The 25417-nt window shown below is 37.5% G+C and overlaps 1 protein-coding gene across 1 annotated transcript in view; it reads left to right on the plus strand.

Annotated features, from left to right (window-relative positions):
- Positions 1-25417, plus strand: part of DNAH6 (dynein axonemal heavy chain 6) — a 181866-nt gene that overhangs the window by 25549 nt on the left and 130900 nt on the right. Inside the window, exons 16-33 of the mRNA XM_087957457.1 lie at positions 952-1080; positions 2958-3071; positions 3984-4127; positions 7673-7885; positions 8970-9062; positions 10577-10696; positions 11567-11747; positions 12299-12395; positions 14399-14594; positions 15227-15391; positions 15794-15907; positions 16291-16416; positions 16502-16657; positions 17932-18093; positions 19695-19832; positions 22255-22422; positions 23179-23327; positions 24387-24494. Of these exons, the coding sequence (XP_087813583.1) occupies positions 952-1080; positions 2958-3071; positions 3984-4127; positions 7673-7885; positions 8970-9062; positions 10577-10696; positions 11567-11747; positions 12299-12395; positions 14399-14594; positions 15227-15391; positions 15794-15907; positions 16291-16416; positions 16502-16657; positions 17932-18093; positions 19695-19832; positions 22255-22422; positions 23179-23327; positions 24387-24494 (2573 nt within the window). The remainder of the gene's footprint in view (positions 1-951; positions 1081-2957; positions 3072-3983; positions 4128-7672; positions 7886-8969; positions 9063-10576; positions 10697-11566; positions 11748-12298; positions 12396-14398; positions 14595-15226; positions 15392-15793; positions 15908-16290; positions 16417-16501; positions 16658-17931; positions 18094-19694; positions 19833-22254; positions 22423-23178; positions 23328-24386; positions 24495-25417) is intronic.

Consider the following 25417-nt stretch of genomic DNA (forward strand, 5'->3'; position numbering starts at 1 on the left):
CAACCCAATGGATCTGGTATAAGGAACCTCATAAATCAGGTATTCCACATGGGTTTGGGGTTTTAAATGAAGAAATATGGCAAGCTTTGATTTCGCTCAGAAAAATCTATTTTAATGGCATGCACATACCGTGTTTCTCATATAATAAGGCCGGGTCTTATTTTTTTTTGAGCCCCGAAAAAATGGCTAGGCCGTCTTTTCGGGGGTGACTTAATCCCCCCCCTTGCATTTTCGGGCAGGCGGGCAGCGACGGCTTGGATGTAGACCTCGACGTTGGTGGGGCACTTCGTATCGGGGTCAACGCAAGCAGCACCATGTCCGGGTGTGCAACAAAAGTACTTCCTAACGGCCAGCCCCCCCACCATTCCCCCCCATTTCGTATGTTTTAATATAGGCCTTAATTTGAGGGGAGGGGCTTAATTTCATTTCATGCCTATAAAACATGCTGGGACTTCCTATTGGGGGAGGCCATATTGTTGGAGAAACAGGGTATTAAAAGTGATAGGAAAACTTTTACAGCCCCACTTTTAATAGATAGAACCGGATAGAATTTGAAGGCTGAACAGTATGTACTGTGCACCCTCTAACTCCTTCTTGGGAAATCAGGGCCATGAGCAAAAGGTGAAAGAGTTGTTGAGAGCCATCCATTTATTATGTATACCTGCTCAACTGAGCTGCTCTTTTATCAGATATTGAACCAAATACTTGCCTACCTCTTTTTTTTCAGTTGATAACAGAGAAACATTGATCAGTGCTACTTGGTGCTTTTTGTAGTAAGAATTAAATCAAGCAGAAAAAATTAATTGCATTTACACTGTACTATGACGTTGAATATAATCTGTCTCCTCACTGAATTTAATTTTATGGTTTGATGTACAACGCTTATATGTAACCTTAATGATAGCTGATCATAAAATGACTTTTGATTTATTTATTTTTTTAAAAAAATAGGATCCTCAGATTTTGGATGCAGATGCTGATCAAGACAAAGTGAAAGTAATTCTAAGTGAGTTGCAGGCCATTCTTGATGAAATACAAAAGCGGGCATTCCAGTATAAATCCTATCAGAAAAACTTCAAGGTAATCTGTCCACAATTCCATTTTGGTTCGTAGATGAATGTTTAAATTATGATTTGCAAAACCAAACAAGTCCTATGATGTATGAGATGGTGTGTATATATAATGGTAGCCTTGGCCTGCAATAGGAGGGACAGGTTCAAATTTCCACTCTGTGATAGACTATTGAATGCCTTGAGCCTAATCAATTTCATAGGCACAGAATGATAAAATAAGATTTAGGAAAGAGTGCTTCAATTCATAAGAACCGCTTATTTAGTTTATTTAATGAGACTATTATTCTAATTCTGCATATTCCAGAACAGTTCTATTGAAACAATAGCAAATGGTTTCTTGATTTTCACTGTATTGCTCAGTCCTACTGGTTCTTATAATACAGCGCTAAACAGAATACAATACATTTATAATGTACTATCCAGGGACTCTCTCTAATAATAAAAATATTTCTTTCTTAGGGGTTTGGTAGTGTTTTCATTTCTTTTCTGTATTCTATTCAGCACTTACATTTCTGGGTTATGTGAAAGCATTGAAGTAACCAAACAAATATTTATTTACACACAATAAATGTGAAATGAACAAGGCTACAAGAGATAAATACAGAAGTAGCTTTGATAACTGGATGCAGTTTGTAAATGTGTAGTGAATAACTCCACATTTAATTAAAAATATTCGTTTATAATTCACAGCAGCGTATGGAATCACCACAGTCCCATGATAACCAATATGTTTTAAATTACATCTGGACTAATTCAAACATGTGCAAACAATTTTTTTTTATCATCCATCTTATGAAGTTGTAAAATCAATCATATATCTTTCTTTAAAATACAGTACATTATTTTACAATACATAGTATTGTATGCATTGTAAAACATCTCGCCTGAACCATGAAATGGGTGGCAAATAAATTTGATAAATTAAATAAATAGTTTTTCAATACTTAATTGTTGTATTGTGGCCATGACATAGTTCTTTTTTTTTTTTCAATCTTTCCCCTGTCTAACTATTATTGCACAACAGGCAATTACATCCCTGCTACTGTTGACAATGTTTCAAGAAAATCTGTTTGCAAATCCCAGCTTATCTGCTAAATGACTGCTTTGTTTTTAATGCAGAAGTTAGAGTTCTTATAGGTCAGTAGTTAGAGTTTGTATGAGCTGTCTACAAGTAATTTTGCCTACAGAAAAGAAAAAGCAATGAAAAAAATAAATACAAGTTAAGGAAGGCAGCTAAATGCCAAAATTCGTGTTGATATATGTTTTACACACCAGTGTTACCACTATTTTGAGTTGCAAATGGAAAGATTACTACAACAGTGACTATATATTGCAGTCATGGAAGTAAAATGAAATGTTACCTCTTCTGTGATCTCGGCATGCAAACCAAGTGAACAAAGAAAACCATTTCAAGTTTACCTTGTCAAAATGTAGGCAGTGCTGGATGTTTCTATACAATATTTCAAGTAGAGCTGTTTCCTAAGCACAAAACAAGTTATTCTTCAGTTTTTTGCACATTCTTATTCTGAGGCATGGTTTAATAATACAATATGTGCACAAGCTGCAATGGATCTAACAAAGCATTACTATAGTCTCACATTCATTCTTCTCCTCTGCTTTCTGACTAGGAGAGAGACTTAGTTACCATTTAATTTTATCTCCAGAGAATGCTGCCTTATTTAAAAAAAACAAAAAACCCAAGCCAGAAATCATGATTTATGAATCTGAAGCATCAGATTCATATATTATTTGAAATGGATTGATCTTTCCTCTTCCGATTTATCAGTATTTAGTATTGTAGATTTTCTTTAAACATGTGTCATATTTTGCAACATATGGGCTTCAAATGAATGTAACTCAATTATTTCAATTGTTTCTTGAAAGGTGGACATAACAAAATTTGATACCTTGGAGGAAGTTTGTGCAGAGTTGAAGTTGAAACAACTGTTGTGGGACTCTCTTTCTGAATGGTCAATACTTGAGGAAGATTGGATGGAGGTAAATTATATATATTGGAATTTAATGTTATCCATCTAAATGTGCAGATTTAACAATCTGGAAAATTTTGGTTTTAAAAGGAGACAGAGATGTTATAGACCAAATTGAAGTAAATTATCTTTTTAAATTATTCTTTGGGTTCCCTGGCTTTCAAGTTACTTTGGTCTGAAGGAGAACAACTAAAAAAAAAGATATGAAAGTATTCAAGTGCCAAGCCATAAAGGTCATTATTAGATTAAAAATAGCACGTTAAATTGTATTTCAAAACAAAATAGTAACTAATGCAGAGCCTGCAAAATCTAGGCTACATACACCTAACAACAGTAGCCAGAAAGTACATAGGATGCTGTTGTTTTGGACCAACTGTATTATATAAGTTTTTTAAAGGGCAGCACCAGATAGACCTTTTTATGGTAGTCAAATCAATTTATTTTATGAGGCTTCCTAACTTTTTAAAGGAACTCTGAATAAATTACAATTGTATTGAAGCACGACAGCAAAAGAACTATAAATAAAGCATCACAAATATCTAGGACCAAAGTACAAAATAATAAAATAACTAACAGAAAACAAAACAATACCAAAGACCAAAAACTATATGGTTCATTAAAAAGGGTTCTTATCCTAAATGGGTTCATCTCATACTCATGCTCTAGGATGGACCAGGTACCCCATTGTTCTATGGGGTAAACTTCTTTCAAAAAAGAAATACATGGTAATTTAATGGTCTTAATTTAATTCTCAGGTTTACTTTTAAGTAAGTCTCCTACTGACTTCACTAAAGCTAGTATTTTTTCTCTCTGCTTATATCTATATTAGATTTGGTTTTTGTAGATTATTTTAAAGTAAATTTCTTATATATACTAAGGAAGTTTTCTAACTAATATCTTTTTACTTACATATTTTTTGTAGTCTAAATTTGATAGCTTGGATCCAGAATTATTGAATGGTCAAGTTTCCAAATATGCTAAATTTGTGAATCAGCTGGAAAAAGGCTTGCCACCTAATAATGTTGTCCCACAACTCAAGGAGAAGGTGGAGAAAATGAAAGAAAAGGTACAAAGGGCCATTTGAAAATGTAATATAAAGAAATATTTTCAAATTAAAAAAAAGTGAGACGGGTAATGAATTAGGAAAGTTTCTAAAAGAAAATAAATTTATACAGAAATATTCATCATGTCAGATTCATGTTTACAATGTTACATTCAAAGTTAAAGAGACAAAGATGAGTAAGGAGATTTCAGAGTAAATAGTGAAGCAAGATCCAATGTTGAATAAATCAAGAAATGAGTAGAAGAATTAATAAATATTACATCAATTTTGACTTAAACGGCTGGCCATAGTTTTACTTTTAGATCAGATTAATAGCATAATAGCTAGTTAACAGAGTTCTATTGTAGCATGGTAAAGTTGCTAGCAGGATGTGATCTAGATCAGGGGTCTCCAACCTTGGCAAGTTTAAGCCTGGAGGACTTCAACTCCCAGAATTCCCCAGCCAGCTTTGCTGGCTGGGGAATCTGGGAGTTGAAGTCCTCCAGGCTTAAACTTGCCAAGGTTGGAGACCCCTGATCTAGAGCATATTCAGATATCTAAATTCTTGTTTCCTATTAATCACATAATTTAAAAATCAGCAAAGAGATTAGCCATTTTAGTCTTTTTCAGTAATCCAAACCAAAATATATTTTGATACATTTGAGACTAAATTGTATTTCATACTAACTTCAAATATCTCATCTTTCTTCATTGGATAGAATGAATATCCCAAAGAGGTTACTTTTTATGTACTTATAATTGTATAGGGGAGACCAAACGGGAGAAAGTGGGAAAAGGCAAGAGAAATTCATTATGCTGGAATCAACATTCTGCCATCTGGAAACTCAGCACCTTCTGTAATCCATGTATAGATTTATTTTCTATGAGAAACAATTCTGGCCATGCCAACTCGTTTTTCATACCTGCACATAGGTTCAGAATGTAATTTCTGAAACCTGGATGTTGCAGCTTTTGCAATCAATTTCTTCTATTACCCCACTCCACAGTTGTGCATTAGCTTCATATAAATGGAGCTGCCACATCTTACTGTTTGCTAATATGTCATTTAGAACTGTTCTTCTTTCTCTTCTTCCAACACTGCTCATGAGGGCTTAGTATGTTTAGTACCAGGACAGTATACTTGCAGCCACCCAGAAAACTTCCTGTGTGCAGTGCAGTGCTTGGTCATGTAAACAGCAACGGATCATGCCCAGTATTTCCTAGCCGTACCACAGATAACAACAATGATCTAATACATATCGATTTCACAGAAGACAATGTCGAAAAATCACTACGCAATCTAAAACCATCTCTATCTATTGGACCGGATGGAATATGTGCCTACTTCTTAAGAAAGCTATCCACTGCCATAGCCAAACCTCTAAGCATAATCTTTGAAAAATCTTTCAGGACCAGCTTCTTGCCTAACCTATGGTCACAAGCCACAGTCATCCCCATCTTCAAAAAGGGAGACCCAAGCCTAGTTGAAAATTACAGGCCAATCTCCTTATGCTGCGTCACCTGTAAAGTCATGGAATCAATTATTAACCAATCCATCATCCTCCACTTAGAGTCAAACAACCTACTCTCCAATAAACAATTTGGTTTCAGAAAAAAACTATCCTGTAATCTGCAACTCTTACACTGCAAAAACATATGGACGACACAACTCGACCAGGGCAAAGCAATTGACGCAATCTACATAGACTTCTGTAAAGCCTTTGATTCAGTGGTACACGACAAACTACTCCTAAAAATAAAATCCTATGGTATCTCTGGACAACTGAATAACTGGATAGAAGCATTCCTGTCAAACAGACAACAAATGGTCAAAATCGGGAGCGTTCTATCAAATCCAGTACCTGTCAATAGTGGTGTCCCCCAGGGCAGTGTTCTAGGACCAACTCTCTTTATACTCTACATAAACGACCTCTGTGATCATATTAAGAGCAATTGCGTTCTCTTCGCTGATGATGTAAAGCTGTTCAATACCACAGACAATACTGCTACCTTACAAAAAGACCTTGACTATGTATCTGAATGGTCAAACAAATGGCAACTCCAAATCTCAACAAATAAATGCTCTGTCTTACATATTGGCAAAAAAATCAGAAAATAAAATACAAGCTGAATAGTCAAGATCTTGTTGATGACCCAAGCTCTGTAAAGGACCTTGGAATACTCACCTCTAATGATCTAAGTGCTAGAGCCCACTGCAACTACATAGCCAAAAAGGCATTAAGAGGTGTTAACCTAATCCTACGTAGTTTTTTCTCTGGTAATATCACACTACTAACCAGAGCATACAAAACATTTGCTAGACCAATACTCGAATACAGTTCATCAGTCTGGAACCCTCATTACGTATCTGATATTAGCACAATTGAGAAAGTCCAGAAATATTTCACAAGAAGAGTTCTCCACTCTTCTACTCGTTGTAGAATACCTTATGCCACCAGACTTGAAATTCTAAAACTAGAAAACCTTGAATTACGCCGTCTTCGGTCTGACCTAAGCATGGTATATAAAATCATACATTGCAATGTCCTACCTGTCAATGAATACTTCAGCTTCAACCATAACAAAACAAGAGCACACAATAGATACAAACTCAAAGTAAACCGCACCAAACTTGATTGCAGGAAATACGACTTCAGCAATAGAGTGGCCAATGTCTGGAATACTCTACCCGACTCTATAGTCTCTTCCCAAACCCCAAAAACTTTAACCTTAGACTGTCTACTATTGACCTCACCCTTTCCTAAGAGGTCTGTAGGGGCGTGCATAAGCGCACCATCGTGCCTACCGTCCCTGTCCTATTGTTTCTCTTATTCTTTATTTTTTTTTTATGTACCCATTTCATGTATTCACAACTATGTATACACTTATACTTATTATCTTGTAAACAATTGGCAAATCAAATAAATAAATAAATAAATAAAATAAATAAACTACCCTGTTGATGGATTGCCTATGCAGTTTTAACAAATATTCTTCCTTTACCACTATCCTACATAAAACACCCCATTAGAAGAGATTTTATTTTTATAGCACCTGCATTATGTGGACAAATAATGGCAAATGCATGGTTGATCGTGCATGAGATGGAATGGGAAGAATAAGTAAGGAGCATTATTATTTTCTATTTGAGGAGTGGGATAAAGAGATTTTTGTTAGCCTATGAAGGCTCAGATGCACTGAAGGTGGGCCTGTGGGCCAGCATAAAGGACATTTTATATTGACCAAGTTGGAAGAGTAAGGATAAATAGTGTTTTGCATGATTAGCAAACTATTTATGTTAGCACAGAAATTCAAAAAAACATAGTATGTAATAATACAGATATGAATGTTGATATAGAAGAAAAAGATAGAGAAATCCAAATAAAATATTATATTTAAATATGTATTTAAAATATTGGAAAGTTATGGGTTAGTCATCTCTTTAGATTGGATGGAACACATCATAATTTATTATTACGTTGTAACAGCCTGTTGGTTAATCCGATTATTCATTGAAACAGGAAAATGGTGTGAATTGAGCTGTATTGATACACTTTTCATTCTTTCAGCTTCCAGTTATCACAGATCTTAGAAATCCTTTTTTGAAACCTAGACACTGGATAACTCTGGAACAAATAGTTGGTGCACCATTAATAGACCTGGAAAATCCATTAACCTTGGAGCGACTTACTCAGATCAGTGCTTTTGAATATACTCAGGAGATTCAGGATGTTTCTGGCCAAGCTTCAGGAGAAGCTTCTCTGGAGATTATTCTCAAAAAGGTATTTTTTAATACAAACCTCTAATCTTGGACTGAAATACATTGTATTGATTGGTTATACTAAAGCTTTAATAATATATTTATTGAACTCACTTGGAGTTTAACAATCTCTAATACGATGTTGGGGAGACTACAACATTCTTCCAAGTAAACGTTGAGTAGTTCACTGCTTGAATTACAGTAGTCACATCAGTAGAAGAAACTTCATGAATAAGGGAATCAGAAAAGGAACAAACATAATAGTTGTCATGATGCCAATGTGGCTATCTGAGATTTTATGATAAACTGTTACAAACTGGATTTTTCTAAATAGTAATTTGTCAAGCATTCTTCTCTGTTTGTTTTGCTTCTTATGGGCAAAATTGAAAATGATTCTTAGCTCTTGTTCCATCTCCCCTTTCCCCCTCCTCCTATGTATATGGGTAGTCCTTGACTTATTCATTTAACAACCATTTACAGTGCCACTGAAAAAATGACTTACAACCTGCTCTCATACTTACAACTTTTCCAGTGTCCCTGTGGCCACATGATTAAAATGTGGGCGCTTGGCAACTGGCAAGTATGTATGATGATTGCAATGCCCTGCGGTCACGTTATCTCTAATAGCCAATTTCTAACAAGCAAAAGCAATGGGGAAAAGTCGTTTAACAGTCATGTGAGTCAATTAACAATTGAGGTGACTCACTTAACAGCCATGGCAAAACAGGTTATAAAATCAGGTGTAACTCACTGAACAACCACTTCACTGAGCAACTGATGTTCTGGTCTCAGTTGCAATCATAAGTCTAGGACTACCTGTATGTTTATTCGTTCAACAGCTAACTTTATCTATGCATGAGGATCCATTTTACCAATAAACAAACTTGTTGGTGATGGAGAAGCCTATAGTTGCCCTTCTTTATTCCTTTTAGCAGGTTCACTGATAATCCCAGGCAACTGTGTATGAATTGTGTAAACAAACCATAAATGGAGGCATTCATATTGTTAGCTGTGCATGCTGTTTGTTTGCTATGTTTGCTTATGTGGTATGAATGCATCTAGTTTGTCAAAATTATATTCAGAATTGTATTATATTTTTCTTCCAGGTGGAAGATGCCTGGAAAACAACAGAATTCGTTGTAATTCCTCATCGTGATTCAAAAGATGTTTTCATCCTTGGTGGCACAGATGACATTCAGGTTAGAAACTATTTTTGTCTAAATTAGCTTTTAAAGCAAACTGTCTGTATTTATTCTGTCCAGATTGAGAAATCTGGCAAAAACTCATAAGATATTCAGTCCAGATAGCAGGCTATTCTGTTTTCTCACTGAACACTTCCCTATTGGAGACCACATAGGTGCAATTAAATCAACCAGCTTTAAAATAAAAATTTGTTTTTGTTGGCCTATTGATCCCTAATACCTTTACCATTTGTATTTTATTGGCCAAGCATACCAAGCCTCAGTGAGAAAACATAATTCTTCCGGTATTTACAGTGTGTTCTCTCCTGCTCTCTCTCTCTCTCTCTCTCTCTCTCTCTCTCTCTCTCTCTCTCTCTCTCTCTCTCACACACACACACACACACACACACACACACACACAAAGAGGGTTTGAAGTCTTTGCTGGGTCTTTGAAAGCCCCTAACATTATTCCCTAGGGCTCGCTCACATGAAAAAAAAAATTCAATTCCCAATGAGTCCAAGCAACATCAAGTCCAAGGGCAAAGAACAAGTCCATAAATCTGCACAAAAGGTCTGAAGTCAAGATACCAGTCCAAAATCCGAGCACAGTACACAACACTAAAGCCTAAGTCCAAAATCCAAGGTCCAAAGTCCAGCCACGAATTCAGCAAAAAAGGCAAAAGTCCAGAATCAGGGAAACAGAAGTCATAGAGTCGGAGCACATGCACGGAAATGGATGGGTTGTTTCCAACATTGCTTTGTGTCAGCCAGTACAGCTCATTAGGAGGGGTGAGGCTGCCTCCATGTGAATAGACTTGTCAACCCCATTGGGCCTTCTCTGTTCAGGCCTGTGCACCCTGGATCTGGTGGAGGAGGCAATTTCTTCTCATACCTGCTAACTGACTGCTGCTGCATCCCTTTTCTACCCCACACTTCTGGCTGGTTATCTGAGCCTTCTGGCTGCAGCTATGTCTCTTCTTTCTCCTTTTTAGCCAGGCATTTATCCAGCTGCTCCCCTAACTGTCCTTACGATGTTCCTGGCCTCTTCTCCTCTTGCCCATCCTGCTGCATACAGAATTCCCTGCTTCTTCCTGACACTCCTCCATACCTCATTCCAAAGTCCCCAGAGCCACCTCTTCCTTGTCATCCAAGCCAGCATCCGGGGAAGCCATAACACAATGCAGTGCTAACTTATCTAGATAGTGGATAATAATGTAGAGAAATCCATTTTCAAAGCTATTTTTGTTCCGGTGGTGTGCAACCAATAATAGATACAGATAGCCCTCAATTTATGATCTCCACTGAGCCCATAATAACAGTCGTAAGTTGGAGTGGGGGAGGCCCACATAGGTCCAGGTCCACCCTGCAGATAAATATTGATTTTTGTAACGCATATAAACAAAAAATTTTTGGAGGTCCTCTATAATTCTTAAAAGTGGGAGGTGGTCCTGAGACAAGAAATATTGAACTATCATGTATTACTGGAATTTCACCTAACAGAAATGAATATGTTGTTTTACTTTTCCTTTAAGGTTATTCTAGATGATAGTACTATTAATGTAGCAACAATTGCTTCTTCACGGTACGTAGGCCCTCTCAAACCACGAGTTGATGAATGGCAGAAGCAGCTCTCTTTATTCAATCAGACATTGGTACGTACCGCATTTTTAAATAATTTCTTCTAAATTTTGAAGTTTGTCTTAAAAGAAATATCATGTTGACAATGTTATTTAATACGCGCTTAGTTCATTTTGGGCACAGCTCACTTGGCAGCATTTTAGCTAATCTCGAAAAAGCAAAGTTGGGTCAGACCAATTAGTAATTTGAAAGGGAGGTCAATGGGAAAATGAAGGGCTGTAACCTCACTTATAACTAGAAGAATTAGAAGAATTCTAATTCTAGAAGAATTCTGATTGTTGCCAAAAAAAAAACCCAACCCTGATAACATCACAGAGTCAAGCTTAACTTGAGGGATACTTTACTTTATTGTACAAGAATATCTTATAGAATGTTAATATTTAAGAAGCTCACATAGATCATAATTAAAATATTCAACTAGATTCAAAGAGATCCAACTTCAGGTCCTCTCTTAGCTATGATATGACATTGGAACAGTTACTATCTCTCAACCCATTCTCACAGGGCCTGTTATGAGGAAAATGCTGAATGTACTATCTTGAGCTCTTGAAGGATCTAACAAATAATTCATCAGTCAAGTGGGATTGGTTCTTCTTTATCAAAGGCTTGAAGAGATGTAAATAAAGTAATTTCAGGGAATATTAAATAATTTCACTATAAAAAGATTTTGAAAGGGTTTTTTTCTCCATTATTTCTGCTGAAATAGATAGGTGGCAGTTTTGCTTGAGAACCAGTATCCACACTCATACATTTGTGGAGGGAAAGCACCCATTATATGTGTAAAGTGTGCCCTGTGTAAATTTTTGTTGCACACAGGGAGCATTTCCAAAGGTTGTGAATAACATTTTTCTGATACCTTTACACCTACCTTTCTTGTTTGCTAGGAGGAATGGCTGACATGTCAGAGGAATTGGCTCTATTTAGAAAGCATTTTCAGTGCTCCTGATATTCAAAGACAGTTGCCGGCAGAAGCTAAAATGTTTTTACAAGTAGATAAGTCTTGGAAGGAAGTTATGAGAAAAGTGAATCGACTGCCTAATGCCCTCCGTGCTGCTACTCAGCCTGGTAATAATATAGTATGTCTAAATTACGTGCTGTTTGCATTAAACCATGTATCCCTTCCATTCAAAGGCAGCCACATATCTTGTTTCCCACATCTACTCATAACACCAGAAATCTGTCAAATAATGTATGCACAATTCATTACATATTCTGATCTTATTTTGATTGAAAACGCTTATTCCTTTATAAACCCTTGCTCGTCTTTAATGTATTTTTACTGTTCTTTCCTTTTTCTTCTAGAATATTTTTTTCAGGATTTCTAACTAAATTCTTAACACCCTCAGCACTACAATCAGTAAATATTCAATAAATAAAAGCATTCCTTGTATGTTAGACTCACCTGAGTAGGATCCAAAAGTTGTTCATATCACATATTTGTGTATTGTTAAATTAATACTTAATCTATTTTTTCTAATATATTTCAAAAGACTGCATCTCCTAGGATAACATGGCTTGAAATATAGGAATATGCTAAGGTTCATCCTGAGACGTAGATGTTTTCATTTTACCTGTTTTCGTTTTACACTTTTATCCATTATTTTTCTCTCACACAGGCCTTTTAGAGACCTTTCAGAATAATAATGCTCTTCTTGATCAGATTCAGAAATGTCTGGAGGCCTATTTGGAATCCAAGAGAGTCATTTTCCCAAGGTTAGTTAAGAATCAGTAATAAGATAATTAAGTCATCTGTTCTGTTGCTTTATCCTTTATTAGTCGGGAATACAATCCTGGCAAAGTTTACATATATTGAATCTCATTGATTTAAATGAAAGAGATTATTTGCTTCCATTGAAAGTAATTAGGACTTAATTACCGTGTTTCTCACAAAATAAGGCCGGGCCTTATTTTTTTTTTGACCCCTGAAAAAACAGCTAGGCCGTCTTTTAGGCGGTGACTTAATTCTCCCCCCTTGCATCCTTGGGTGGGCGGGCAGCGACAGCTTGGATGTTGACCTCAGCGTTGGTGGGACACCTTCCACCACCGTTGCTTTCCCTTCTCCTTGCTGCCACGGTTAGAGACCTGTCCGCCACGTGCGCCAGCTGGGCTCCTCCCTGCTTTCGGCTTCTCCCTGTCGCTGCCTTCCCTTTGCCTTGAGGAAGTGTTTGATGCCCTACTACAACAAGACTCCCCTGCCCAAGAGGGCAGCCCGCCCCGTGGGAGGTGAATCTCCGGGGCATCGGCTCATCTCGGGAGCGCCCCGCCATCCTGCATGGCGCCGGGCAGAGCACGACGTGCGGCCAGTCCTCCTTCCCCAGCAGGCTCACCAAGGCAGCGGCGCCTCCCTGCGACCCTCGATCTGCCAAGCGGAGAGCCATCTCGGGCAGAGCCAGGCAAGCTCCGTGTGGCTGCCTTCCCTTGCCTTCAAGGCGGGCCGAAGCCTATTAGTTTCCTTCCAAGTCTCTCAGCCCGACTACAACAAGAGCCACCTGGGGCTGCCCAGGCAGAGGCCCATCCACGGACAGGGAGGCGAGGATGCAGTCTTCCTGGCCAGCGGAGAGAGCCTCAGCTGCCTCGGGGCCCTCGCCCAGCCGTCCCCATCCCCGCCTCTCCAGGCAACGGCTCCAAGGCTGCGCCTGGGGCATCAGGCAGCGCGCTGACAGGCGGGCCAGCTCCTTTCCGGCAGCAAAGCGCTGCAGGCAGCGGCGCCTCCCTGTCCTGGATGGTGGGGCTATCCTGCCTGGGAGGCCTCGCCAGTGGCCCTTGGGCTGGGCAGGCCAGGGCGAGCCACGGGTGTGCGCCCACCTGCCAAGCAAAGAGCCGGGCCGACCTGAGCTTGGCTTTCTTCCTAAGTCCCTCCAGCTCAAACCCAAAGGGGCCACTGGGAGAGGCTGCCTGAGGCAGTGATAGCGCCCACCCATCCACGGACAGGAGGCGAGGTGATGGCAGCGCTGCTTCCCAGGCCGGCGGAGAAAGCCTGAAGCTGCCCGTCCTTTCCACCCCTCACCCAGTCCGTCCCGTCCCCACGCATCTCCAAATCGCCGGCAGCTCAAACGCTGCAGCGGAATGGGCATCAGGCAGGCGCTGACTTGGCGGGGCTCAGCTCGGAGGAGGATGCGGCGCAGGCCATCGCCTTGCCTCCCTGTCCATGGATGGGTGGGTGCTATCACTGCCTCGGGCGGCCTCTCCCAGTGGCCCCTTCGGGTTTGGGCTGGAGGGACTTGGGAAGGAAGCCCACACACACACCATTCCCTCCCATTTCACATGTTTAATATAGGCCTTAATTTGGGGGTAGGGGCTTAATTTGATTTTATGCCGATAAAACATGCTGGGCCTTCCTATTGGTGGAGGCCATATTGTTGGAGAAACACGGTAGTTCAGTTTAGGATTATCATTGCTGGGGGTTTTTTTCATTTAAAATGATACTTATTGCAAACAGTGAATTTAATTAGATGCTTAAAGGCCATCTCACACCATTCTGTACATTTAAATAAAAGTACGTACCATTGAAATATGTTATACTTTCATAAGCTAAAGTCAGGAATGCTGCCTAAAATGATCTGCCCAGTTCTTTTTTAGTTTTGTTCATTAGACATGTTAAGGCCTCCCAATTTTGAAAGACTAATAAGTATAATTATAAAATGTATTTTATAAAACATTACATAGGCTTCATTTGTATTTAAATTTGCATTTTACAACTTTTAATGTTATTTAAGGTTCTACTTTTTATCGAATGATGAGCTCTTGGAAATATTGGCCCAAACTCGCAATCCTCAAGCAGTTCAGCCTCATTTAAGGAAATGTTTTGATTCCATTTCTAAACTGGAGTTTGCCTACATGGCACCAGCTGAGGGAGAAGAGAAAGTTCTCACAAATGATATTCTAGCAATGCTGTCCCCCGAAGGTGAAAGGGTAAGCGTTTTTTTAAAAAAAAATTCTAGGAAAATGCCAATGCCTATGATAACTATAAATAAGATAATTCACCAAAAGGTATGTTGCAAGAAACCTATAAAGAGTGGATGAATAGAAGGCTATATTTTTGTATATAAAATCACTCTATAGTATGGGTACCATTTAGTATCTGGTGTTTTAGTTTTTCCCATAGGCAAGAATTGTAATTATTCATATACCAGTGAAAGTAAATGAAACTGGTTCTTTATGATTCTATCTTTTTAAAATAGACTAGGTTTCCTGGTAGAACCATTGGTAGAACCATGCTGGATTCACTTTTTTGGTACTGTGTTGGAGCAAACAGAATATTAAATGCCTGAATATTGCGGAATCGGTTATTTTAAAAAGTCATACTTGAGATGGAGAATATTTAAAAAGAAACTAGAACTTTTGTACAAATAATTTTTGAAGCATTTCCCCCCCCCCCCTCAATTTTGTGCTGCATGAATATGACTTACATCATTAATGATTTTGTAGTAAACTATATTTACTGGAGTTTGCCTACCTGGCACTAGCTGAGGATGAAGAGTGATATGAATTCGGGGGGTGGGGGGAGTTACCCTCCTAGTGAATGGAAGGTTTGCTTTTTTTAGGTTGGCTTGGGAAAAGGACTTAAAGCCAGAGGAAATGTTGAAGACTGGCTTGGTAAAGTTGAAGAAGCAATGTTTACTTCCCTTAGACGACTGAGCAAAGCTGCCATTGCCGATTATCAAACTAGAGAAAGAACGGAGTGGGTTGTTTCTGGACATCCTTCTCAGGTAAATTACACTCTTTAATGGTTTGAACTTCACAAGCATCTTATTGTTTTATCTTAGAATATTTATCTCAGTATATTGCTCCTTGGCAATACTTGAGTTCACTTTATCATTTTATGATAGAAATTTAGCAAATAAATATGCTGTGTTCCTAGGTTGGCTGTTAATAAATGTAGCTGCTTATTCTGAACCAAGTTCAGAAGGGTTCAAATTGGTGGTAAAAATCAGTGGGGTAATAAGCCTACTGTATTGAGATTATTGAAAAATGGTTCTGAAAGTTAAGTTTTGTGTGATAGAAATACTCAGGAATGTTTAAATTATAAAATCAGAACAATGAAACTAGATATCATCTCCAGCACAAGATATGTCTGTCTGAATTCTGGTGTGTTTTTTTTCTTTATATAGGTTGTACTGACCATTTCTCAGCTCATGTGGTGTCGTGATCTCACTCAGTGTTTAGAAGGAGAAGATCATGATCATTTAGTAGCTTTGGAAGAGTTTGAAAATGAGAATTTTGATGTGAGTATTCAGTTGTTTTTTAACATATTGGCATAATTTTATACTTTTGTAAATGTAAAATGTAGAAATATTTTAAAATCAAAATAATTATTGTGGATGATGTCTTTTTATATAAAGTCATTTTAGTCTGAAATGCCTACTAATTTTTTTTTCACATATCTGAGAAGTTCTTGAATGGATAACCATGTATGTCCTGTTTCTCAGAGATCCCTGAAACAATATCGAACACGACAATGTTCTTCAATGCTGATGAAAATATTCAAGAAGGTTCCTATGGTCTTTTTGGATACAATGTCATTTGCTTTAACCTATTCCTGTCCTTTCAGTGCAAGGCATTATGTTAAGTAAAGACACAGCACATTTTGTTTGCTTTCATTTCACAGAGACTAAATGCATTGGCTTCACTAGTCCGTGGCATTCTTCCCAAAATTCACCGAAATATCATAACGGCACTGATTACTATTGATGTACACGCAAGGGACATTGTTACAGAACTTGTTAAACAAAAGGTACATTAATTTTGTTTAAATAATATGTGTAAATTTACTTAAATTTACAAAAAAACCTAATAAATATTTTCTACTATTTGGCAAGGTGGATTCTGTGGACAATTTTGACTGGCAAAGACAACTGCGCTACTATTGGGATCTCGATTTAGATAACTGTGTGGCAAGAATGGCTTTATCTCAATATACCTATGCCTATGAATACTTGGGGGCATGTCCAAGATTAGTGATAACGCCACTCACGGTAACGTGTTGCTGTTATTTTCTTGCCTGTAAAGTTTAAGAAATTAACTCTTGCAATGGGTGTTAAGCCTGGATTCCCCAACGGGTGTTAAGGAAAACAAACTAAACAGAATTTGCAGCGAAGTCAGATAGGAAGACAGGTAAATGTGTGAGATAAGTTTTCTAGTTAACACGCAGTAAAAATACAGATACGCTTGTGCTATCAAGAATATAGTTTATTCCATTTAAGAATTATAGCATAGTCAAATAAGCGGTCCATTAGTCATATATCAATTTCAGTCAAGTCTTGTCAGGGATACTCTATTTGCAAAGTCCGTATTGAATAGCCAATGTCAGTTCACTTACAATAAATCAGTCCAATCTTTTTACTATCTCTCCGTTGAGAAAAATCAACACTCCTTCTTCTCTCCCCTTTTCAGCAAGAACGCAGTCATCAATCCATTCAGTAATTAGTGATCAGTAAGCCAGAGAGAGCGAGCTGGAATTGCCTCGCTTCTTATATAGTGCTTTTACAACCACACCCTTAATTACATTCTTGCTGTTAAAGTTACATACACTTTAACTAACAAACCATGATACCATATTTATTATTTTTACCCAAACCAGTTAGGGTAAACAATGTTATCCCTAACAATGGGTAAATTATTTCAGTGGAAATTGCCTGTGACAAGAGAGGTTTGGAAAATGAAAAAAAGGCAGAGGAAACAGAGAGGCTAAAAGTGGCAGAGTGACGGTTGATGACATGGAGAGATAGTGATGATCACCCCAGAGCTTTGAGGCTAAACTTTTTCCCCTCGCAAGGTAGATCTTGCAGCTAAAAGTACCTTTGTATCAGAACTTCTTACCCTCTTTCCCACAACAAAAAACCCCAACCGGAAAGAAAAAAAATGCATAAAAACATTGATAAAGGAGCAGAAAAAATAAATACAATACAGGTCCCATAAGATTGATTAGGCTAGCTCCATGAGACTAAGTGTAAGGTGAAAAATAAAATTAATTACTGTGCCCTGATTTCAATTCTAGGCAAAAAAAAACCTCTAGCCTCAGGACTACATTAGGGATGAATTTGGAAGTCAAGAAAAGGGTTTTTTAAGAAACCAGTTGCTTTTCCTTTCCCACAAGAGTCGAAAATTAAGTCAGAGATCTATCAATATCCTATATAATTATTGTATGACTTGATGCTGCAACCTAATTGTGCAGTTGTAGTTATGTCATATTCAGATTTCCTTATAATATTGTGCACATGTTAATTGAATATACATTAAAACTCATCAGGATCGTTGCTATCTTTGCCTGATGGGAGCCTTACAGCTTGACCTAGGGGGAGCTCCGGCTGGACCTGCTGGCACTGGAAAAACAGAGACCACTAAAGATCTTGCAAAAGCACTTGCCATCCAGTGTGTGGTGTTCAACTGTTCAGATGGCTTGGATTACAAGGTATGGCATTCAAGTAGGCTTATAGAAACAGGAGAATGGGGGAGGGGTTGTAGTAAAGCATAGTGATAATTTCTGTAGAATAATAATAATAATATCAAACATGAGCCAGTCATTTTCATCCAGTGCTTAACTGATCAGTCTTTGGACACCTTACCTGGAATAGAATGAGAGAATTGAATTAAAAAGTGGGTTTGAAACTATGTAGAAAAAAACCCCAATAATTAAAAACATTAATGGCCCTTGATAATTATTTCTCAGGTTAATGATTCCTCTAATAGAATTAATTACAGCAAATCGGATTATTATATGATTATTCTATCTGTCTGTTCAGTCCCTTTCATACTGGTCATAGCGAGGTCAGTAGCTTTGTTTAGATGTGACATGCCTAATCTTGATTTATTACATAAGCCAGAATTTGCTCCTTAAATATTCAAATACATAATTGCTTGATTTACATACATGTTTTCCTCATTGCTCAGAACTTGTAAGCGTTGCTAGTTCTTTTATCATTGGAAGGATGAAGAACTGATGCAAATTAAGAGAATCCTTAGAGGGCATTAGTCACTCTTGGAACTATTTTGTTGTTTCCCTTTTTTTTTAAGCACTGGTTGGCAGTCAGTACAAAAGTTTAACCTGGTCCCTAAAGGGATGGACAAATGTTAGCATAAAGTGAGTGGAAAATGACAGCAAAGTCTATTAGGTCACTCAGTAATTGCATCTATTGAACTGTTGGTATAGATTCTAAGAGTAACTATGCTTTTAACATCTACATATAAATATTTATGAATGAAATCATCCAGTCAGTTATAAAAGGCCTGGCCTGGTTGCTATAGAGTGCTATGAAAGAGTGCTGAAGCATGGTGGGTAAAGAAGTTTGTTGCCATTAAAAAGAAGATGGAAAGAACCATGAAAGCATCTACACCTGCCTCTTAGTTTTATGGACTAAGTTTTGAGTCTCTCCTTCACATTTCTCTTTGAAGTCGGGATAAAGCAATGTAACCGTAACCATTAAACCAGAATACCAAGTTTAGATGTAATGTCCAATAGCAGCACGCAAAATTGTTCATAAATCAGCTTAAACTAAAGCAATAGTTAGATCACTTAGATTTATATACCACTTCACAGTGCTTTATAGCTCTCTCTAAGTGGTTTACAGAGTCAGCATATTGCCCCCAACAATCTGGGTCCTCATTTTACCAACCTCGGAAGGATGGAAAGCTGAGTCAACCTTGAGCCAGTGAGAATCGAACTGCTGAAGTGCTGGCAATCAGCGGAAGGATTCTACAGTACTGCATATTCTAACCACTGTGCCACCATGGCTCCTAAAATGCAACTATGCAAACTATGATTTGCATTTTAATTTATTAGGCCCTAATTTACTTTGGGCTAATGAGCCAGTTGGTATCAAACAAATCAGAGAAAATCTGAAATAGGCTTCTATTATTTTGATGAAGAGCTGCAGAGATATAAAACAGACCTCATGAAACTTGGATGTACGCATCCCTCTCATTACACACTTTAGGGGTGGATACTTGAAATACAACTGATCTGAGGATAAGCATTTGAGACAACATAACTTCAGTGTGTACATGTTGTTTCAGATGATGGGGCGTTTCTTCAGTGGCTTGGCACAGTCTGGAGCATGGTGCTGCTTTGATGAATTCAATCGAATTGATATTGAAGTTCTGTCTGTTATTGCCCAACAACTGATTACGATAAGGAATGCTAAAGCAGCAAAGGTAACAGATGCTATGTTTCATGTTTTTTTTTCAAATGCAATAGGTAGATAAGTATTAATTAGCATTTTTTGGTTCTCTGTATCAAGAAGAGTGAAAGAGGGAAGCATTTTAACCCATACCTCTTAAATTTTTATATAAATTCATTAATAGGACATGATTTTCATTCTCTGAAGGATGCTGATTAATACTAGCAGTTCTGTTCTATGCAGATACTGTTGTAATTTGCTCCACAAACTTGTTTCAGGAGAACATTGTCATTTTCAGTGGTGTACTAATAAGATAAATATCAAACATTCCAGTTTTTACAAACACCCTTAAAAAGTCATTGCTGATCTGTAATCAAAGGAGAAGAAGCATGGTGGCCCAGCAGCTTAAAGACATTGGATTTGCTGGCCAGAAAAGTGCGGGTCTCTGTACTCCATCAGTTCAAGTCTCAGTACCACATGGCAGAGTGAGCTCCCATCACTCACCTCGGCTTCTACCTAGCAGTTTGAAAGCATGCAAAAATGCAAGTAGATAAATAGATACCATTCTAGTAGGAAGCTAACAGCGCTTTGTGCAATAGCAAGAAACTGTGATGACCCAGAGTATATCAGAAATATAACAAAACCCAAAAGGTAACTAAAAGTCCTTTAATGCCTTCAACTTGGCTTCGCTGTTTGATTGTTCACAGTGGAGGAGTAAACTATTTTCAAAATAACATTTCAAAGGCAAGAAACACAGTTCAAATTCAAAGAGCCGATAACGAAGCAAAAACCAAAAACAAACCGCACTGAATAAAGTTCCACGACAGACCAGGATAGATAATTGCCAACTTCAGGAAGATAACCAGGTATAGTCCGTTGGAAGAACACCAACCAAGTTAACCCTTTTTTAGGAATAAAATACTAATTTGTCTCCAGCGTCTGTTAGCTCGCAGGTCCAAACTCTTATGCAAATCTTACACCTGCAACCCATGAAGAGGATCATGGCCCTCTCCTCCCAAGTAGACCACATTTTACCCTGGTCCTCTCCTCCCTGCGTGCCCTAGGATGGATAGGGGATGGGCCTGGGTCCTCCTTTGACTGCTCAGCCGGCCTCTGCCCTTCCCAGCCTCCTCTACCACCTCTGAAGCCACACTTCCACTCCCTGTTGGCTGTTCCTCCTCTTCCTCAGAGTCAGTCTCCACCAGGGGCATGACAGAATCCAAGTGGCACTGGACCTGCCCAAATACGAGGCAAAATTGGTGGAGAAAAACCCTGGATGATGCTGACACTCCCACAGAAGGTTATTAGTCACTCTATGTTTGGAGCTAGTTTGCTCTCTGCAGTGCACCCTGGGTAGGGCATAAGTGTGAATTAAACAAACTAGCAATCCTAGGCAGCCAAACTTATCTGTAATAACCTTGTAAGCTTCCTGGCTTTTAATGTACAAAAGCCATACCCCAAGTAAATAAGTAATAACAAGGGAGATATTGAGCAACATCAAGGATTCAATTACTTGAGCATTATTTTTCATTATTCTGATATCCTAAAGGAACACAATATTAATATCCCAAAATACCTAGGGGAGATCTGCTGCTATTTTATCAAACTAGAGGTGCCCAGTATATGTTTGTGCCTTCAGGATATTTTGAAGCAAATACTCTTCTCAGTTATTTTTCAGAATCCAATCTATATTGTACTTCTAGATGAGATCTAGTCCGCATTTCAAAAATCTACTTTCCAAGCTCCCAAGTGCACTGTTAAGACTTGAGACTGTTCTGTTGAAAGTCAAGGCAGATTTGGGCTGCCATATTTAATTTTTAATTAGAATTAAATCTGGTGCCTTTTAGCTTTGTCCTTTGCTTTTGAATGATTCCTGCCATTCTGTATGGCACTATCATGATAGCTAAACTCAATTCATGTGGCTTTTCACAACTATTTCTCATGGGTTTAGGGCCTAGGCATTCTAAACCAAATGCTAAAACGAGTTAATGAGATAGAACATCAAATAAATGTGTCTTTCATTCCAAGTTACTACTTGCTTAAACTAGCTAAATATCTTTACAGCTGAACAGTTCCTATACATAACAAATGCAGTGAGCTACATTCTGTGATGATTTATAGGAAATATAGGAGACATTAACTGTTCTTATCTGATTGGAGTAACTTTGAAACATTGCTTCCTTTGTTTTTACTTTTCAGAACAGACATTGAAATATGTACATAATGGAAAGAAATAATGCTGAACCGGATATTTTAATTTTCATACGCATTGCTTTATTGTTGTCATGTTTATGATACTATGGTTTTATATTTTATATAAATTAATACCTTATGTTTTATGTATAATTATACTGTATTCATGTAGGTTCTGATCTATGACTAAAATAAAGAATAATGTAATTTGAATGTAAATATAAATGTAATGGCTTTCTTTCTTTTTCTTTCTTTTACAAAAGGTCACTCGGTTTATGTTTGAAGGACGTGAAATCAAATTAATTATGACTTGTGCCGCTTTTATTACTATGAATCCTGGCTATGCTGGACGAACTGAGTTACCTGACAATCTAAAAGCACTCTTCAGGCCATTTTCTATGATGGTTCCAAACTATGCTTTGATTGCAGAGGTACTTTTTCAATACCTATTATTAGTGCCAGAGGCAGCAATTAACAGTAGTAGAGCAGGTCCATCATTCGATTGCTTGCGCCTTTTCCACAGCTCAGCCAATCTATCTAAACTAGAACAATGTTTTTTCCAAACCTCCCACTTAGAAGTAATTAAAAACATAATTTGCAATATGTGAAGGTTGTGAAAAGGGAGCCTTTGGGAAGGGAGGAATATTTTTTGGTTAAATGGTAAAAGGCTAAACAAACAGATCCAACCAAGGTCAAACAATCCCATCTGAATCCTTCCTGCTCCTCAGCATGAATATTTTCACTATGGATTCAATCCAATTGTTGTAATAATTAATCAAAACTATTATTACTATTGTTAAAACTATTTTAATTAATTAAAGGTATTTGGCATATACTTTCTTCAACAGGCTAATGGGTTTGTAATTAGCAGCCTTTTCATGAAAATCAAATGTATCTGTTCTTAACATTTTAATTACTTAATATATATACTATATGTACTAAATAAGATGACCTAATACCGCTTCCTTCTTCTCTTTTCCCCACAACAACTTTATGGGCTGACTTGGGTTGAAAGAGAGTGACTGGCCCAAAGTCACCCAGCTGACTTTGATGCCAAAGGCAGAACTAGAACTCACAATTTCCTGGTTTCTAGGCCAGCATCTTAATCAGTAGAACAAATACGTTCTCTAATTATTTAGTTATGCTTAAGATTTCTGACTTTTATAAGAATGCATTTTATATTTCAGGTTATTCTGTATTCTGAAGGATTTGAATCAAGTAAAATACTTGCAAGGAAGATGACTCAGATGTATAAACTCTGTAGTGAACAGCTTTCCCAACAAGACCACTATGATTTTGGAATGAGAGCTGTCAAATCTGTGTTGGTCATGGCAGGGTAAAATATTTACTTATTCCTTTATTTATTTTTACAGATTACTCAAGGTGGTGAACATACACACCTTCCTCCTCCTATTTCCCCACAACAACCTTGTGTAGTGGAATGGACTGAGAAAGAGTGACTAGCTTAAAGTCACTCAGCTGGCTTTCATGGTTAAGATGGGACTTGATCATGGTTTCCAGCTTTCTAGTTTGGTGCCTTAACCAATAGGCCAAACTGGCTCTCATATGTTCTATGAAGTCCAATTTTATGGGAACTATTGTTGTAGCAATTCTGTGGAGCTCTAAGTATACAGAGGCTGATACATTTCCCTATTGTTAGGAAAAGCTTTAGATTTAGATTTAGACTTATAGAAAATAAAATTATTTCTGGTTATGTGTAATATTGCTTTTGGTGAATACCACTTTAATGTATATTTTTACACTAATATGATTAATGTTATTTAGAACTTGGTATATAATAAGCAGAATAATCCACTGTTTGGGTTTTTTATGAAGGTTTTATTCATCTATTTTAGCAGTCTGTATATGATTGTGAAAGAGAAAATGTGTAAAACAACTAGCAAAGAGAAAGGATATTGTTATATAATAAAGGTGTTTTATGGATCCAGTACCAATCTTAGGGATTTTGTACTTATTAGGAAAGACCTTTATAAAACTCCTATACACATATATGTTGAATGCAACTGACACACTAAGGTTAATATAAGCTTAAAATACCATTTTCTGTAAATGTAGATCACTTGCTCATGTTTGTGTTGAAAGCACCAAGGTAAACATGAGCGAGTGATCTAAATTTAGAGAAAACAATATTTTAAGTTTATATTAACATTAGTGTGTCAGTTGCATTAGTGATACATATGTGTATAGGAGTTTTATAAAGGTCTTCCCTAATAACTACAAATCCCTAAGATTGGTACTTATCAAATATTGATATTCATCAAAAGTGTTATTGCACAAGAAGTATAAAACTCATATATTTACCTATATATACATCTAATGCAACTGACTTACTAACGTTAATATACATTTAAAATACTGTTTTCTGTAAATTTAGATCACTAAAAAGAGAGCATCCAAACCTGAATGAAGAAGTTGTTTTAATAAGAGCATTACGAGATTCAAATCTCCCAAAATTTCTTGCAGATGATGCACTTTTGTTCAGGTACTTTTAAAATTAATTATTACTTTTTGTTTTGTTATACGTTACACAATGAAATAAAAATGAAAACAGGTGATTTCTTAAACTCTTAGGCACTTGAAACTGGATCCAGAAACTGATTGCGAAACAATAAATATGCTAAAGAACTGATGTGGTTTGATTCCATTCTTCAGTCCTAGTTAACAATCTTAAGGTCTTTTCTGTGTGATTGCAATCAGTTAATCTATTGTTGTTTCAAAGGCAATCCCATAATGCCTACTGTAATAATCCAGGCAAAAGGTTATCAGAAGCTGGATAACCATAATAAGAGTGCCTTTGTTTATGTTGATTCCAAATATATATTCCACAAATGATATCTCCTTACTCATCAGAGACACAATTGAACGTGATCCAAATGCCATCCAAATGCCATCTTATTTGGTCTTGAATGCCATCTTATTTGGTCTTGAAGACACCAACGAATTAGATGACATCACCAAAGTTCGTAATATCATAAGCAACTCAAATACAACAAACATCTCTCCTGAAGATATCATTGAAGTAACCAGAGATGGCCCTGAGTCCAAATACAATGATGGCTCGCTGGCCCCAAAATTTGTAGAGTTGTTTGCAAAAATGAGTCCAGCAAATGCATATTCATTCATACAATAAACGCCATTGTAAAAACCAATCCCAACCACAAAAAACTTCGCTCGACCAGACTTATCCATACTGCAAAGAATCCACTCCCGTGAACTCCGCAAGGAACTCAAAAGTCATCTAGACAATGGAGAGAAGGATCTCTACATTGACTACTGCGCTAATTGTATCAAAAGTGAGTCACACAACCCACAACTCCACATCCAACCCTACCTTATCCAACCCATCATCACTCAAAACTAGGCACGCACACCCCTAACTACCTCAATTCCAAGTACAACTGGCCT

The sequence above is a fragment of the Notechis scutatus genome, chromosome 2, assembly GCF_049901735.1.
Source record: "Notechis scutatus isolate UNSWTSFEM ecotype Mainland chromosome 2, rNotScu1.2, whole genome shotgun sequence".
NCBI classification, from domain to species: domain Eukaryota; kingdom Metazoa; phylum Chordata; class Lepidosauria; order Squamata; family Elapidae; genus Notechis; species Notechis scutatus.